This window comes from Suncus etruscus, chromosome 2 (assembly GCF_024139225.1).
Source record: "Suncus etruscus isolate mSunEtr1 chromosome 2, mSunEtr1.pri.cur, whole genome shotgun sequence".
Classification (NCBI taxonomy): Eukaryota; Metazoa; Chordata; class Mammalia; order Eulipotyphla; family Soricidae; genus Suncus; species Suncus etruscus.
This window is the reverse complement of record NC_064849.1, coordinates 7086882-7104669: the sequence shown is the minus strand read 5'-3', so window position 1 is coordinate 7104669 and position 17788 is coordinate 7086882. Positions and strand designations below refer to the sequence as shown.

Sequence of the window (17788 nt, the reverse complement as noted above, 5' to 3'; positions counted from 1 at the left end):
TACCAGTAGAACAAGCCCATTTAAGTTTAGATTGGTTCTCAATCTGTTTAATTCATTCATTCATTTAATTTTTTTTGTTTGGGGGCCATGCCTTGCCATGCTTCGAGATTACTATGGGTGGTATTTGGTGCATCATATGGGATGCTAGGGATCGAAACTGGGTGGGCCCATATGTAAGGCAAACACCCTCCCTGCTATAGGCTCCAGCCCTTTTTTATAATGTTGGGCCACACCCAGCGGGATTGGTTCTGATCCTGTGCTCAGGGATCATTGCTGGCAATGCTTGGGGATTGCATCAGGTTTGGTTGTGTGCAGGTCAAACATCCTGACCACTGTGCTTTCTCTCCAGCCCACTCTTCTTAGTATTTATTTATTTATTTATTTATTTATTTATTTTTGGTTTTGAGGTCACACCCAGCAGCGTTCAGGGGTTCCTCCTGGCTCTATGCTCAGAAATCGCTCCTGGCAGGCTTGGGGGACCATATGGGATGCTGGGATTTGAACCACTGTCTTTCCGCATGCAGGACAAACGCCTTACCTCCATGCTATCTCTCCGGCCCCTGACCTGAGTCTTTGACCACAGTCTTAAACATCTGTTGATCTAAAAAATTTTGTTGTTTGTATTTGGGTCGCATCCAGTAGTGCTGGATCCTGACTCAAGATTCACTTCTTTTTTGTTTGTTTGCTTTTTGATTTTTTGGGCCACACCCAGTGGTGCTCTGGTCCTTCCTGGGGGTGCTCAGGGGACCCTATGGGATGCTGAAGATCGAACTCGGGTCAGCCACATGCAAACACCTTACACACTGTGCTATTGATCCTCAGGGATCACTTCTGATGGTCCTCAGGGGACTGTATGTGGTGCTGGAATCATACCTGCAAATGCAGGTATGTTGTCCAAATGCAAGGCAAGCACCTGTTACAGTATTTGCCCAGTGTTTAATAGTTTTTCAGAGTAATGATATGCTTACTCACAGATGGAGCCTCTTGGACTTTGATCATCCTTGATTTTCTTACAAGCACACACAAGAAGCCACCTCTTGGGGTTGGGGATGCCCACTGGGGAGTGACCTTTCGTGGATGTTCTAACGTCATGTATACCTTGAGTGCCCTAACCAGCCCCTGACCAGAGCTCTTAAATATGGGGAACACTTTCTGTTTAGAGGTGTTAGCAGTTACCTGTGGACCGTAGTGTCATAGTTGTATCTCCATGCCTGCATCTGTATTTGTTACATGAGCGTAAGTGTGGCCATGATCTGAACTTATGGGATTGCCGTGATGGCTGAGTTACTTCCTAAGGAGAAGCTTCATGGCCCCAGTACTGGGCCACATTCTTCATTTTCATGGTTTTCAAAGAATGAGCTGGTAAGCGAGTCACTTTTAAATCCTAGACCAAGGCAAGAAATAGCTAATCCTGGGGAATCTGCCCTCAGCTCTGTTCATTCAGCCACTGGCTGTGAACTGTTTCCAGTCAGCTGTGTACAGATCTAGGCAGTGCTTGAGCAAATCTTGTTCTGATACTTGGTCTGCCGGTGGAGATTTCCTGTGATCTGTTTTTGGAGAGAGATCTGAAAGCCAGCTCATGATTTCATAGCGCTTTTGTGGTTTCTGTTGCGTTTTCCTGTGGACTATTCCGTTTAGGTTGGAAACTGGAAGTCAGAGTAGCCGGAGTGCAGGGCGTGTGTGTGTGTGTGTGTGTGTGTGTGTGTGTGTGTGTGTGTGTGTGTGTGTGTGTGTGTGTGTGTGTGTGTGTGTGTGTGTGTGTGTGTCAGGGAATAAAGACGTATACTAGGTGGGCTCATGGAGTATGGCTTCTCTTTTGGGGAGCTGGGCATGTTTTCCTTGGCTACTCTGTCCAAGCCAGCGGGGCCCGGTGGGATGGGCCAGCAGGTAGTTCATGACAGTCTTCCTGCTCGGTCAGACCTGTGCTGTGGTGCTGCTGAGACTTTGCTTCCCTGTCTGAGTAACCACTGGCATTAATAACTAACTTGCTCTGCGTCATCTCCTGTTCATTTTAATTAGACCTTAGATATAGTATGTCAACCTCCATTACGATGGCTGCACACCTAGTCCTGTGTGAAAAATGCTTTGGGACAGCTTTGAAACTGCCAGGCCAACCTCTCTGGGCCCCCTGGTTTCCAGGCCCCTTCCTGCTGGGGTTGGTGCTTCTCACCCATGCCCTCATGCAGTGGTTGCTGGGACAGCTGAGCCTCCCTGTGCCTGTTGTCATGTGTTAGGCTCCTATGTGTCCCCTGCCCCAGGGCTCCTCTCTTCCACCTTCAGTCCTGTGGGTGCTTCTGTGAACGTTGGGGCTCCCCACACTGCCCCAGGCCACTGTCCTGCTGTGGATTTGCATACAGCAAAGATGGGCAGGCTTCACTGACTGGGGAGACCAGGCGCTGCTAGGGAAGGTCTGCTCTTGGGCTGCTCTGCAGTGATAATGACTGAAGTAAACCTAGAAGTGAAGTGTTCTGCTAAATCCAAAAGATCCAGCTTCTTACCTCTTGCTCTCCAGAGCTCCAGTACCAGTAGATTGGAGTGAAACGGTCCCCTAACTCCTGAAGTGGGGACCAGGAAGTAGACAGGGTACTTTTGGTCCATATCATCTCCAGAGAAAGAGCATCAGGTTTGGAGCAATGTTTAGCCTTCTTGGAGGGGGGGGGGAGTGACAGGGGTTATTTGAAGTCTTTTACTTGAGATTTTAAAATAATTTTGGGGTGGCCATGCTTAGTGATGCGCAGAGGTTATTCCTGGCTCTGCACTCAGGGATCGCTGTTGGTGTTTGGAGGACTGTAGGGTGCTGAGGTTAAAACCTGGCTTCACTTTATGCAAGGCGAGTCCCTCCCTACTGTTCTAGTATCCCAGTTCTAGTGTTTTGCTTTCCATGCCCCTCTTTTTTTTTTTTTTTTTTGGTTTTTGGGCCACACCCGGTAACGCTCAGGGGTTACTCCTGGCTATGCGCTCAGAAGTTGCTCCTGGCTTGGGGGACCATATGGGACACCGGGGGATCGAACCACGGTCCGTCCAAGGCTAGCGCAGGCAAGGCAGGCACCTTACCTTTCGCGCCACCGCCCAGCCCCTCCATGCCCCTCTTGATGGTTGACTCCATTTGTCCTCCCCTCTGCCTGCTACTGTACTCGCAGAGGTGGTAGGTGCCGATGAGGTGCCGGAGCCTCCCATGGACTTTCTCTCATTACATGTATAATACATGAGAGCAAAGTGACAGCTACAGCCACATTGTAACCAGGATGGATTTGATTTAAATTGCCACCCAGGAGCAATCTCTGGTGGCCTTAATCAGTTTGATCAGCCTAGTTTTATTCAGGGTCTGATGACAGTGTTGATGAATATTTTAAGTATAGCTGCAAACTTAGCAGTGGGTCATCTTGGACACTCAGAATATTTGAGTAGAGAGTTACTTTAGACAATTTTAAAATAATTTTATAAAAGAATATGAATAGTAAAGAAGTATTTAAAATTTTAAATTTAAAAATCAGGCTGACTTGTATACAGGAGGCTTGGGTTTCATCACTGGACTGAGCTGAGAACTCTCAGGTGTGACCCTAAAACCAAACATAGATTTAAAGCCCTGTAAACCCTTAGAGTTGTCCTAGTAAATATTTTGTTGTTCTGGGCTGGAGAGATAGCATGGAGGTAGGGCATTTTCCTTGCATGCAGGAAGACAGTGGTTCGAATCTCGGCATCCCATATGGTCCCCCAAGCCTACCAGGAGTGATTTCTCAGTGTAGGGCCAGGAGTAACCCCTGAGCGCTGCCAGTTGTGACCCAAAAACCCAAAAAAAAAAAAAAAAGTTTTTTTTGTTTTTTGCTGCTCTCTTGGGGTATGTCCATGGTGAAGAGTAGATATCTTGTACCTTTTTTATTCTCTGCTAAATTTATTCCCAGGCCTTGTGTAAGTTTTTGCTTCTTCACCTTCTTCTGTGATGTCTTTTCAGGGCCACTTCCATGTCAGATTTAGGAACATTCTGCTCTTCCATTGAGAACCATCTCTGTGGTAGGGAGAACTCAGGTAGAGGCTAAATTGTCCCCAAGCCCTCTTAAGTTCTCTGCACATCTTAGGTGCTTTGTTCACTTGGATATGCTGAATGACTAGAGAATCTACTTCTAATTGTTCTCTACATGTTTAAGCATGGAGTTTGTTTTCCCTGTAGTGGTTGTGATGTATCAGTGGCCACACTCCTGTGGTACTGGGGATCATTCTAGTGATGTAGGGTGGTGCCAGATGGGAGCTCTGCCACTCAGCTTGTCTCCTGGCCTTGTGGGGCTCTCCCAGGCTTATTTGGTAACTTGATTTTTTTGTTGGGGCCAGAGTAGTGGCACAAGCGGTAGGGCGTCTACCCTGCACGCACTAACCTAGGACAGACCGTGGTTAATTCTCCAGCGTCCTATATGGTCCCCCAAGCCAGGAGCGATTTCTGAGCGTATAGACTGGAGTAAGTAATCTCTGAGTGTCACCAGGTATGGCCCAAAAACAAAAACAAAAAATTTAATTTTTTGGTTATTGGGCCACACCTGCTGGTGCTCAAGATTTGCACTTGGGGGCTGGAGAGATAGCATGGAGGTAGGACATTTGTCTTGCATGCTGCAGGATGGTGGTTCAAATCCCAGCATCCTATATGGTCCCTCGAGCCTTTCAGGAGTGATTTCTGAGCGTAGAACCAGTAGTAACCCCTGAGCGCTGCCAGGTGTGACCCAAACAAACAAATAACAAAAGAAGACTTGCACTTGGGTCTGCAGTCAGGAATTACTCTTGATAGGCTCAGGAAATCTGTGGGATGCTAGGGAATCAAACCTGGTTAGTGGTATGCAAGGCAGGTGCCCTCTCCACTGTCCTATCTCTTCAATCCTGCCCCTCACCCTTTTAAAAACATTGAAGGAATGAATTTTCCCTTGTCAGAAACAAGTGACTTATAGTGAAGATGTATTGGTTTTGCTTTGGGGGAGCCTCACAGACAGTGCTCAGTGGATCTGGGACACCCTTTTGGCAACAGGTGGGCAGCCAGGCTCCAGAGTAGCATAAGAGCCCTTGGTGTTAGGGACCATCAGGCCACCCTGGTGGCAGTGTCTGTCATGCTGAGAGTTTTACATGTGCCCCTGGAAATACCATTTCAGTCCCGTCTTCACTCAGTACTGGCTGTCCCTTCCATGTGGCTTTTGGGGGAGGTGCTGGATCACAGTGAATGAGTTCTGGGGTTCTCAGTCCTGCCCCTTCTGTCACAGCACAGTGCTGTACCATGTACTGTCCCTAACCATGTGCATGTGTTTGAGATTGTCCTGTAGTTTGAAGAGTCTGTAGAGGATCTTGTTTTATGGCAGACGTGGGGGTCCCTATTGTCCTCACCCTTGCGTTCGGTTCACAGCTGTCCTGCCTTCTCAGAGAGGAAATGTGTTGCGCTAGAATGTTGCCTCTTTCCCTCCTTGGTGTTTCTCTACTCGCCCCAAGTTTGGATTCTTCCCATCTACACATTTGGTCCTGCCATTACTTCTCCTTGCCCTGAGTTTCCCCCCTTGACCTGTGTGGATCTTGCCTCGTTCCTCCCTTTCTGCCTTTGCCTAATACTTTGTCTTTGTTCAAGTGGATTGTGTGGCTTAAACTAGCATGTGTGAGGCCCTGGGTTCAGTCTCTGCACTGTGTGGTCCCCTTGAGCACCTCTGGGTGTGCTCCTGAGAACTAACAAAGCCAGAACGAAATCGAACAGTGACCTGCAGAGGCCAACAGCTTCTTGCCTTCCCAGGAGAAAGTCCCTTATGCAGTGGTGTTGGGCAGCTGTGTTTCATTGGGTTATTGCATCTCTAGTTCACTGTGTTATAGTGAAATGGAGACAGAAATCAGAAATGAATCTGTCTTGATGACTTTGCTTCCTTCGCAGTACAGGGCTTGAGTGCTGCTGGTTTCTTACAGGCACTTTACACTGACTGCCGCATCCAGCTCTTTCTCGCCGCGTTGATCTTTTTCCTTCTCTCCTAGTCTTGTACCCATCTTCCCTTTCCTTCCTTCCTTCCTAGCCACTACAGCCTTGCAAAGGTTTAACTGGTCTTAAGGAGTGTTTGATTCAAAAGAGGTGTTGTCCATCTCCCCTCCCCCTCCCCCTCCCATTATCAGAATGAGCCTAACTTTGTTCTTACCCTTAGTGATTCTCTGTGGGCTGAGCTGTGCTTTCTTTTGGTGTGGGTGTTGGAGAACCAGGGAAACCTGGTCTTGGGGGCTGGCAGTTGTGGGCACTCAGGAGTCTCCACAGGCTGCCAGCATAGTCTGGGTCTCTCCAGAAGTGTGCTGTGTTGAGGTCCTCCTGGTCCAAAACCAGCAGTTCCTGTGTGTCCTCAGTATTTGCCATTTCAGCACTGATGTTCCTATCAGTTACCCAGGTTCAGAACCAGGTGCTGTCTGACCACTGCCTAGTCATAGCTGGAAGAACAGAGGGTTATCCCCATCCCAGAGCTGATAAGAAGCAGAACCAGGAAATTGCAAACAGTTTGCCAATGGGTTTGTGCTAGTGCTTTTTTGTTGGCTTTGGGGCCACACCTAGTTGGGCTCAGGGCTTAGTCCTGGCTCTGCGCTCAGGAGTCCTTTGTTGGAGCTCAGGAACCTATATGAGGTGCTGGGGGAGGGGGGCGTACAACTGGTATTAGTCGCATGCAAGGCAAGTACCTTAACTCCCGTGCTGTCCCCCAGCCTGGGCTAGGGCTTTTGCTTTTGAACCAGTCCTCATTTCATTCCATAGAAGGGATGCCAGCCACTGTCACAACCTACCAGGGGTACCAACATACCAACAGTGTTGTGTTGCTGATGTGCTCCAAGTTTATAGAACTTTGAGGAGTAGAATGAGTAGGAGAGAGGCTTCAGGCCTGTGAATCCATCACTTCCCTTGAATTTCCCTCATTCTAGGTTAATGTTCAGGTCACTGTCATTCAGGTGAAAGACCAGGAGAGTCAGGCATTAAATACTTTCAACCTTACTTCCAATCTGTTTTTCCATGGAAGGGAAAAGTTTGGACCTCAGGCTGGGTCTTCCTGTAACCATTTCTCAGAACAAGTTGGTGGTCTCGTGAGAGTTGGGTCCAGTGAGAAATGGACTGTGTGTCCATCTGGGTTCTCCTATACTGTTCTCTCACACTTTGGAAGGGCAGGGTGGCATTGCAGCCCATCCTGTATTTTCTCCTTTGAGGAGTGAGTGAAAGCGGACCCCCAGACCAGACACGACTTGGCATAGACACAGCTTTTCCATGAGAGGTTGCTGAGAGAAAATGCTGCTGGTCCTACAAATGATTTGCTACATGGACTGGTTCTGTTCTTTTCTGCCTCTTAAGATATTCAGCAAGTCTGTTTTTGGTTTTGGTTTTTGGGTTGTCACACCCATCGGTGCTCAGGTGTTACTCCTGGCTCTGTGCTCAGAAGTCCCTCCTGGCAGGCTTGGGGCATGGTTTTTGAACCATGGTCTGTCCTCTGGCCCTGTGCAAGGTAAAAGCCTTACCACTGTGCTATTGCTCCGGCCTCTACTTGGTTCTTTTGTTTCCCAAGTGAAACTTATATTAATTTGAGGTTTCACTTGTACCAACCTGAGGAGGAAGTTGCTCAGAGTCCCAGGTTCATGGACTTGTAGCTTAGTCCTCCTCACCACCTCATGTCATGGCCAGCTGACACATGTGGGACAGTCAGTTTAGTTTGGAGAAATTTGTAAATTCTTGTAAATTGTTTTGTTTTGTTTTGTTTTTTTTGGTTTTTGGCATTTGGGTTGCATCCGGCTGCACTCAGGGGTTACTCCTAGCTCCACGCTCAGAAATTGCTCCTGGCAGGCTCGGGGGACCATTTGGGATGCTGGGATTCGAACCAATGACCTTCTGCATGAAAGGCAAACACCTTAACCTCCATGCTATCTCTGGCCCCCAAGTTCTGTGTTTTAACTTGAATTTCTGCCCAGGAATGTGCTTGCTGCACTATTGTGATCAATATGATATTTGATATATTTATTTATTTATTCTGAGCTCAAAATTGAATTAAACAATGCTTTCAGGTACCCTGGAAGAACAGAGTAAAAGAAAATTGAACAGATCTGACTGTTGCTGAATGAATCCTTATATACAGAAATACTCTTTCCATGAGTTTGGGTTTGCAGTGTATTATTTAAATCTTTTCTGTTATTGTTGTTTATTTTGGTTTTTTTTGGGCCACACCCATTGACGCTCAGGGGTTACTCCTGGCTATGTGCTCAGAAACCACTTCTGGCTTGGGGGATCATAGGGGATGCCTGGGGATCGAACTGTGGTCCATCCTAGGCTAGCACTTGCAAGACAGATGCCTTAGCCATAGCGCCACTGCTCGGCCCCATGTATTATTTGAATCTTACCAGCATCTGCTCAGCTTCCTATTTCTGCTATTCTTTTATGTTTTGTTTTGTTTTGTTTTGTTTTGAGGTCACACCCGACAGCTCCCAGGAGTTACTTCTGGCTCTAAGCTCAGAAATCGCTCCTGGCAGCCTGGGGGGACCATATGGGATGCCAGGGATTGAACCTGGGTTTATCCCGGTCAGTCCCTTTCTGCTATTCTTATTAGATCTTGTAGGATTCTCTAGCCACTCTAAAGAAGTTCTTTAGACTTGAATTGAAAATAAAGCAAGGTCTACTAAGTTGTAACCAAGTGACTGTTGAAATTCAGGGGGAAAAATATGTTGAGTTTGACATTTCTCAGATTTTAATAGGGTAGTGCTCCATCTTTGGGCAGGGAGGAATGAAACCGGCTTGAATGGGCCCTTTTCTGGAGGCCACCAAGGTCACATCTATGCTCAGGGGCCGGAGTTGTGAGGTCTTAGGTCAACTGGTCAGGGCTACTTCATCGGCCCTAAAGCTAAGCATCTTGATGTTACTGCTTCATAGACTAAAATGAATCTTTGCCTAGACTTAGGGATCACAGTGTTGAGTTTGGTGGAAAGAGACTAGCTGTAGAACAGAAATTCTGATGTCTAGAAATATGTGGAACCAAAAGGCTTTTGCCCAGAGCTGCAGGCTCCACCGGATGGCTTGGGACCTGCTGGGGCAGGGCTGGGACTTGAGTGAGGAGCAGAAGCAGCCTGTTAGGGGACTGTCCTTTGCTCTCCATGCTGGTTTCACAAGGCAAAGGAGAGTTTGAGACTGCCCTGGGCTGACCTTTGAGCTTTTGGTTCACCTTTGGAGCCTGGTGTGTCTCCGTGGCAGCTGAGAATGGGTTTTACCCTATTGTTTTCAGCGAATCATATATCCCTTACCTGCTGCTGATTTGTAAAGATTGAGGAACCCTCATGAGGCCATAGATGGGGACCCTCCTTCCTGTTCTAGCCAGTATCTACTCTATGCTTTATTGGACTTGCCAAAGATCGAACCCAGGCCTATGGGTCGGCCACATGCAAGGCAAACACCCTACCGCTGTGCTATCATTCCGGCCCCTACTTCTATCCCTTGATTAAGAGTCTGACTTTCATTCCAGGGGCCAGAGTGATGATACAGTGGGTAGGATAGTTTCCTTTCCTGTGGCTGACTTGGTTAGATCTCCAGGAGTGACCCCTGAGTGCAAAGCCAGGAGGAAGCCCTGAGCACACTGCTGGCCCCCAAATCCAAACTAAACAAAAATGGCTTATTTGCACTGGAGTAATACTAGAAGTAGTAAGGCACGTGGTTGACCTGGGTTTGAACCCTAGCACCCCACATGTTCCCCTGAGTAACCCCTGAGTATCAGTTCAGCCATTTTTCCATCTAGACCTATTGCCCTAGCATCGCTGAAGTATTTCACTACTATTTCTACTGTGTATTTTAACCAGTGGCAACAGTAAGTCTGATGGAGGGGGGTGGATCTGAAGAAACCAGTAGTTTGTAGAATATATTGGAGGGAGTCCCCTTTGTTTGACCACCTGGGAGACTTGTTTCCTTAATGTGTTGCTGCCTCATGATTGGCCTGGGGAATATGGCTAAAGTTGGCTTCTTGGGGGTGATGTGTAGGGTGATACTTTGTATGAACAGAATCCTGACTGAACTCTGAGGAACAACCACCTCTAACTTTGAATCCATATGAGGTTTTCATGGTAAATGTCAACTCTTGCTTGATTGGGTGAAGCAGAGCATCTTTGGCTAAAGCGACCTCTTTGTTTCAGATGGGGATGACAGGAAACACAAGTCCCTTTGGACAGCCCTTCAGCCAGACTGGAGGACAGCAGATGGGAGCTCCCGGAGTGAACCCTCAGCTACCCAACAAACAGAATATGGTCAATAGTTTGCCTCCCTTCCCTACGGACATAAAGAATGCTTCAGTCACCAATGTGCCAAACATGGTAAGGCGCTCTGGGCTCTTGGGCTGCAGGTGTGGGTCTTGGGCCTTGGTAGTACCCAGCTTGCTTTTGATCATCTGTGCCAGTGGGAAAGCAGAAAGCAAGTGATACTGAGTCAGCCAGTTTCACCCTCAGCCCTATGTGGGTTAACTTGGCAAGACACATTCACCTTTCTCCTTAGAGCCATGCTTGACTCAGAGTGAGAGCCACAAACTAGTGAGATGGGCTTTTCTCTCCTAAAGTTTGAGTGAAACCAAAAGACTTTGATCTACTGAAGGATTTTCACTTCAGAGATGGTTTCTTTCACGTGTCATTTTCCCGAGGAAATGTGAAAATGTTTTGCCTTGATCAAAACTCATCCTCACTCTTTGGCCTTCATTACAAACCGGGAGTAGGACCTCACTGAGTGGTCAGGGTTCTCTCTGTTCCTAACATTCTTTTTGGAAAATAAAATACAAATAGAACTGTCCTTAGATTAGGTCATTTCTTCTTCAACCCCTTTGTCAGTTTCCTGGATCTGTTTTTGTTCCGTAACTTGTTACTCTTGCTCCAAAATTAGAGTTTATGGTGTTGGTAATTTTGGGTCACACTTGATAGTGCTCAGAACCATATGGGATGTCCGAGATTCAACCTGAGTCTGCCATGGGCCAGATAAGCACCTGTTATTTGCTTGTTGTACATTGCTCCAGCCTAAAGGAGGGAATCTTGGGATTGAGGCAGAAGCTCAGACTTGCCTCCTAGGCCCTCCTGCTTTAACCAGCCCCTTTCCTGAGAAACTATGGTATGTCCAATCCAGAGGGTGCTTGCACTCCATTCTGGCTCACTGTGCTCATGAAAAGTTATTTTTGTGCAATTTAAATACTTAAGTTATAAAGTGATCCCATTTTTTAAAAAATCAGTAAGTGCAAAAATTCCTTCATTTTTTTTCTTTTTTTTTTTTTTTGGTTTTTGGTTTTTGGGCCACACCCGGTGACGCTCAGGGGTTACTCCTGACTATGCACTCAGAAACCGCTCCTGGCTTGGGGGACCATATGGGATCAAATCCAGGTCCATCCTGGGTCAGCCACTTGCAAGGCAAATGCCATACTGCTGCTCTATAGATCCATTCCCAAACTCTTAATTTTTTTTTGGTTTGTTTTTGGGTCACACTCAGCAGTACTCGGGTTACTCCTGGGTCTATGCTCAGAAATCGCCCTTGGCATGCACAGGGGACCATATGGGATGCCAGGATTTGAACCACCATCCTTCTGCATGAAAGGCAAGCACCTTACCTCCATGCTATCTCTCCGGCCCCCAAACTCTTCATTTTTATCTAAAACAGCTGTGTGGGGCCAGAGTGAGAGTGCCATTGGGAGGGTGTTTGCCTTGTACATGGCTGACCCAGGTTCAGTCCACAGCATCTTATATCCAGAGGATATAGGATATAGGCATTCTGAGCCTGCCAGGAGTGATTTCTAAGCGTAGAGCCATGAGTGACCCTGGGTGTGGCCCAAAAACAAAACAAAACAAAAAAAAGGTTTCTTACAGGTTGATCTCACTTACCTCAAAGGTGATCATCACTTCTCCCAGTTTGATAACTATATGCATTTAATGAACATTTTTTTTATTTTATGATTTCAAAGCTTTACATGCTGTTCTAATGTCCTTCTGGGGGAATTAGAACAAGAAAATAATTGCAAAGGTGTCCCTTGTCCTACCTGGTATTCTCTGGTGCATTCTCTAACTTGTAAGTGGAGGTTGGGAGAACAGAAGCAATCAGGTGGCTTGATAAAAGGCTGGGCTGGTGGCCACGGATGACTGACTTGATCAATCGAGTCTCCCATCTCCCGGGTTTTGTGAGCCTCAGCGGAGCACCCACTTTTTGTTTTGTTTTGGGGCCACACCCAGTGAAGCTCAGGGATTACTCCTGGTTATGCGCTCAGAAATTGCTCCTGGCTTGGGGGATCATGTGGGATGCAGGGGGATTGAACCACAGTTTGTTCTAGGTTAGTGCGTGCAAGGCAAATGCCCTACCTCTGCGCCACCGCTTGGGCACCCCCCCCCTTTGGTTTTTTTTTTTTTTTTGGTTAGAGCCACCCACTTTTCATATCTGTGTTCCAGCATGTGCAGGCACAGAGCCTGGCCAGGAGATAAGCCAACAGGACAGGAGTGAGTACAGGCTGCTTTGCTTTGTCTTGAGTGTCTCAGATATTTTTTCAAAGTTTATTGATTGCTTTATGGTTTGGCCTTGGAGAGATTGGGGGTAATCACAGGGGATTCCCATTGATGTTTGGGAAGAATTGAACCTGGGACTCTGTCCATGCAAGTGTGTGCTCAGTGTGTGCCCTGACATTAGTGATATTTCCTTGGGGAAGACCTTTAGCTGTCCAAGACTAAAGCAGACTTCTCTGTACCATTTTGCTGTTGACTTGCCTCCCCAAAAGAACTCTCACACGGTATGTAGAGCTTATGAAACCATGTTTTTGTTCTACATCTGGAAACCAATAGGCAGATAATTGACCAAGACTTAAATGTGCCATGGAGTTTCAACAGTTCTAGTTTTGACACATCAAGGTGTCACATATGATATAAGTGTAGTTCCAAAGACTGGTTAAAAGCATTCCAAGTAAAAAAACAGCACAAGTATTCAATAACTTCAAAATAATTGGTCTTTTTCTTAGGTGTGCTAATAGTCCTTGCCTCTCTACTTTTCTGTGCTTGAAACCTGGCATATGTGAAAGAAATTATCTCAGCAAGGTCTCCTGGAACAGACTGTCAGAGACTATAGCCTAGGTGCCGTCCCAAACATTTGGTTATTCCTCCTTGATTGCAAAGGAAAAAGAGGAGTGGGTGTAGTTTTCTGTCCTGAAGTGGGAGATTGGAAAGGAAGATCAGTTCCTCACAGGCTGTAGGATGAGAACTAGGTGAATCCAGGCCCACCAGGAGAGTCATGTGTTACCCAAGACTATTGACTCTATGTGTGTGTGTGTGTGTGTGTGTGTGTGTGTGTGTGTGTGTCTGTGTGTGTGTGTCTGTGTGTGTGTGTGTGTGTGTGTGTGTGTCTGTGATATCAGACACACTGGAAGGAGAAACCTACTCGTCACATCACTCAAGACTATTGATGTGGGTGGGGGTGAGGTTGGGGTGTGTATGTGTGTGTGAAATTGGACACAACTGGGAGAAGAGAAACCTGCCTGGCCTCAAATCAAAGCTGCCCGGATGTCTGAGTTTCAGATCTTCGTCATTTCTCTAATAGTTCTACAAGCAAAAAAAAAGAGCTTTGGTTCTCTGGTATTTTCAGGTTTTTCTCCCCATCAGAGTTGCAATGATATGGTTTTGATTTTTATTTGGTTTGGTCTTAATTTGGGGGCCATACACATCACTACTCAGAGCTTATTCCTGGCTCTGTGCACAGGGATCACTCCTGGTGGTGCTCATGGGCCCTTGTGGGGTGATAGAGATTAAACCTGGGTTTGTTACATCCAGAACTCACTCCTTACCCTGTGTACTATTGTTCTGTTTACTGTTTTTCTTAGCTTGAACAGAATTACCTTTAGGGGAACATAATAAGTGCTATATACAAGTAGGTTTTTGTTTTGTTTTGGGGAGGGTTGTTGTTATTTTTGTTTTTTTGGGCCACACCTCACGGCGCTGGGATTATTCCTGACTCTGCACTCAGAAATCCCTCCTGGCAGGTTCCGGGGGCCATTTGGGATGCCAGGGATCGAACCCAGGTTTGTCCTGGGTTGGCCTTATGCAAGGTATGTGCCCTACTGACAAGTAGGTTTTTAAAAGTGTATTTTGTTTGGTCTTGCTTTGGGGTATGGGGTGCTGGAGATCAAATTCAGGGCCTCCTCACAAGTGTGGGGCAGATGTCCTTGAATGCTGTGGGATGGAGCTGAGAGTTTTAGTGGCAGCCTCTGAGTTTCTCTTGAATTTCATTGCAGGTCTAGAGAGATTGGTAACTTTAAGGAGTAGGAAAGTCAGTGAACTTTCTGCTTTCACCGGTGACCTTTTCCAGTTTATTTGCAGTTAGAAGTGTGGTTGTGTTTTTTTTTTTGGGGGGGGGGGCACACCCAGTGACGCTCAGAGATTACTCCTGGCTATGGGCTCAGAAATCTCCTGGCTTGGGGACCATGTGGGACACCAGGGGATTGAACCGAGGTCCATCCTAGGCTAGTGCCAGGCCTTACTGCTTTGTGCCACTGCTCCGGCCCCCGGCTTTTTGTTTAGAAAAAACTTGAAAACATCTAGACACGTCTCTGTGTCTTTAACACATCATCCAGTTTGTCTGTCCGTCCTTCTCTTTCCTTCTCCTTCACCCCCTCCCTATGTCTCTTACTTGGCCAACCAGGCCAATAGTTTAGTGCTGGGTCCCAAGGAGGAGAAGGAGCTGCTTGGGCCCTACTGTGCCAGAAACCATCAGTGTTATTCTGTGCTATTTGGGTTGTATGGTGTTGGGGTTACATTTCGGCTGGGTGAGTGCATGTGTCTTAACCCCAGCCCAGTCTAGTTCTTTTGGACAGGGTGAGTTGGGGGGAGATGTCCAGTATCTGTATGGAACTTGGAACGGAAGGTGAAGCGTTTTCTCAGCATGGGCAACTGAGTTGAGGGTTGTGGGGTGAATTCACATCATTCAGAAGGGACCTGGTCACAGTGGCCTTGTCATATGCAGTGGCTCGCATTTGGTCAGGCTTCGGCTGATGGCTGACTCTTTCAACTGTATGAGCTTGCCAGTTTGGGAACTACAGGAGCAAAAGTCTCCTACAGGAGCAAAAGCCTGGCTTAGACTAACTTACTTCCTGCATATTTCGTCAGGACCTGTGTCATTCACCCAGCCCAGGCAGTTCGAGGAGTGGCTTCTAAACCTCCTATAGGGAAGCCAAACCCCAATACCCCTCCAAAAAATAAGTCTTGTGTTAAACATTGCGACTCCATAAAGAGTGAGTTGTGCCCTAGATTCTGAGTCACTGATGATCAGAGCAGGCCGGGTCTGCCTCATCTTGATGGCACTGTCAACTGCAGCAGGGACTGAGGAGATGGTTCGTAAATGCTCCTTGGAGCTCTGAAAACATATTAAACTATCGTTATTCGTTTGTTTTTAGTCTCAGATGCAAACAGCAATGGGAATTGTACCCACACAAGCAATTGCTACGGGCCCCACTGCAGACCCTGAAAAACGCAAACTGATCCAGCAGCAGCTAGTCCTCCTGCTTCACGCTCACAAATGTCAGAGGAGAGAACAAGCCAATGGTGAGGTCCGAGCCTGCTCGCTGCCGCACTGCCGGACCATGAAGAATGTTCTGAATCACATGACGCACTGCCAGGCTGGGAAGGCCTGTCAAGGTAAGTGCGATTGCTCTGTCCTCTCAGCAGAGCTCAGGGCGAATCACGTCGGCGGGATTCTTGGGCAGCTCCTGTGCTGACAGGCTTCCTAAGTCTGCTTGCCTGTGCCCATGCTCCAGCCACCGGTGAGAAGGGCCAGGGCTTTGGCAGGGTTCTGAGCTCTGCTGGAGTAGGTTGGACCTCATGGGTGCTGTATAGGGCCCTGCATAGGAGACATCACATCTCGAGTTCACTTTTTAGGAAAGGCTGGGTCTGAGTGTCCTTGCAGGCAATATCAGGTGCATTCATTCCCTGCCCAAGCCCACAGCATCTCTCTTGCCACTGTTTTATCCATTCAAGATGCCAGAACTCCACCGCCTTGCTCCTCCACCCCTTTGTCTTGAGGCGAGACTGGATCTCAGAAAGGGCTCCAAACTATCCCTGCACCTCCTTCCTGCCCCCAGATGGGGTGGTGAGGGCACCTTGTGTGTCCCTTTTCCCTTCTCTTCAGCAAACACCTCTGTTCTCCTGTAGGCAGTGTTTCTTATAACAGCTTTACTTTCCTGCAGTCCTGCTCTTCTTTCCTACTCTTCTTTCTGCTCCTAACCCTTGGGGAGAATTTTCTCCCTACCTTCTGTTCAGCTCATGATGTTTATGAAGCCCCTGAGTGACCATGAGGTTTGTGTGCGACCCTTAGAAAGTAGTGACACTCCCTGGGCGTGGGCGAGGAGATGCCACCAGCAGCCAGGCTTGGCCACCCTGCCAGGGCCCATCAGAGCTCCCCCATCCCCCACTTCACATTGGCTTCCTGGTCTGTATTTCTTGAATGATTAGTAATTTGATGGTTTCATCCTTAGACAGTGTTAAATTTCTGTCTTTAATAGTGACTTTATGGAATCACTATTCTACATTCCATTTGACTAATTGGGTTAAATTGTTTTTGTTTTGTGGGCCTGCACCCTTATCACCATCATTCATTGCTTTTATGAGCAGTTTTTGTGTGGAAATTCTCAGCAGTCTGCTTACAAACGTGGAAAAGCAGCCGTTTGTAAGTTGAGGACTGCTTCACTGTGTTACGGTTACACTTGTTACCATTTTCTTATGGCGTCTGGCATTATGATTTAGGTATGATTGAACTTGTGATTTGGATAGAAAAATAACATCTCGTTGTTTTTCTGGTCATAGTTGCCCATTGTGCATCTTCACGACAAATCATCTCTCATTGGAAGAACTGCACACGACAGGACTGTCCTGTTTGCCTCCCTTTGAAAAATGCCAGTGACAAGCGAAACCAACAAAGTAAGTGAGCATTGGGGCAGAGAGGCTGGAGATGAGAAAGACAGTGTCTGAGTGCAGATGAGCAGGCCTGGAGCCTGTGTGGCCGTGCTGGGTGGTAGGAGACAGGACCAGGCACGTGGCGTGTGCCAACTTCCCGTCCTTGGCAGATACTTGTCAGGATTTGAGCCACTTCCATGGGGGTGGCGGGAACAGGTTTGGTTGGGGTCTGCTCTAGAGGAGTCAGTCAGTTGGCCGGTGGGGAACCTCCTGAGGCATCAGGGCAGCTTCTCCTGGGACTTGCCCTTCCTATACTGTGGGATCAGACGGGAGTCTGCCTGGACACCAGTTGCCCCAGTGTGGCTGTGGAGGGTGGTCCTATCTCGGGGACCTCCTGGGGCTCCCTCCCCTTGGACGCTGTCAGAGCTGTGAAAGGAGGAACTTGCAGTAAAACTGGCCCTCTTGATCCCCACAACTCTCACGACAACTTGGTCTTGTTCTTTCTTTTGTCTCATTGGTGCCATTCTGCTCCCCACCATCCTGCAACCCCCCTTTTTAATTTTTTTTTATCATTTTGTGGATAGAGATATAAGTTAGTTACTCTCCCCATTCTTGGTCATCTTCCTCAAGCCCTTAACCCCCTCCCCCCCCCCCCCCCACACTGTCTGAAGAGCACTGGCTGATTTTCCCCAGGATGCCTGAGTTACATGCTGTCCTGCTCCCTCCCCACTCCCACACAGCCCTCCCTAGATGCCCCTCTCATGGTACCCCCACTTCAGTTACGTAGTGGATGGATGCTGGTCATGTTTCTTACTATTCAGCTCAGTATTTCTTGGAGCAGAATTGACACGAACACACACATTTCCAGGACATCTTTCATAGATGGTCAAGTTTCAGGAAA

The 17788-nt window shown here is 47.5% G+C and overlaps 1 protein-coding gene across 1 annotated transcript in view; it reads left to right on the top strand.

Annotated features, from left to right (window-relative positions):
• CREBBP (CREB binding protein) overlaps positions 1 to 17788 on the top strand; it is an 89941-nt gene that overhangs the window by 31947 nt on the left and 40206 nt on the right. The window contains exons 3-5 of the mRNA XM_049768430.1: positions 10135 to 10311; positions 15393 to 15633; positions 16798 to 16911. Coding sequence (XP_049624387.1) covers positions 10135 to 10311; positions 15393 to 15633; positions 16798 to 16911 — 532 coding nt within the window. The remainder of the gene's footprint in view (positions 1 to 10134; positions 10312 to 15392; positions 15634 to 16797; positions 16912 to 17788) is intronic.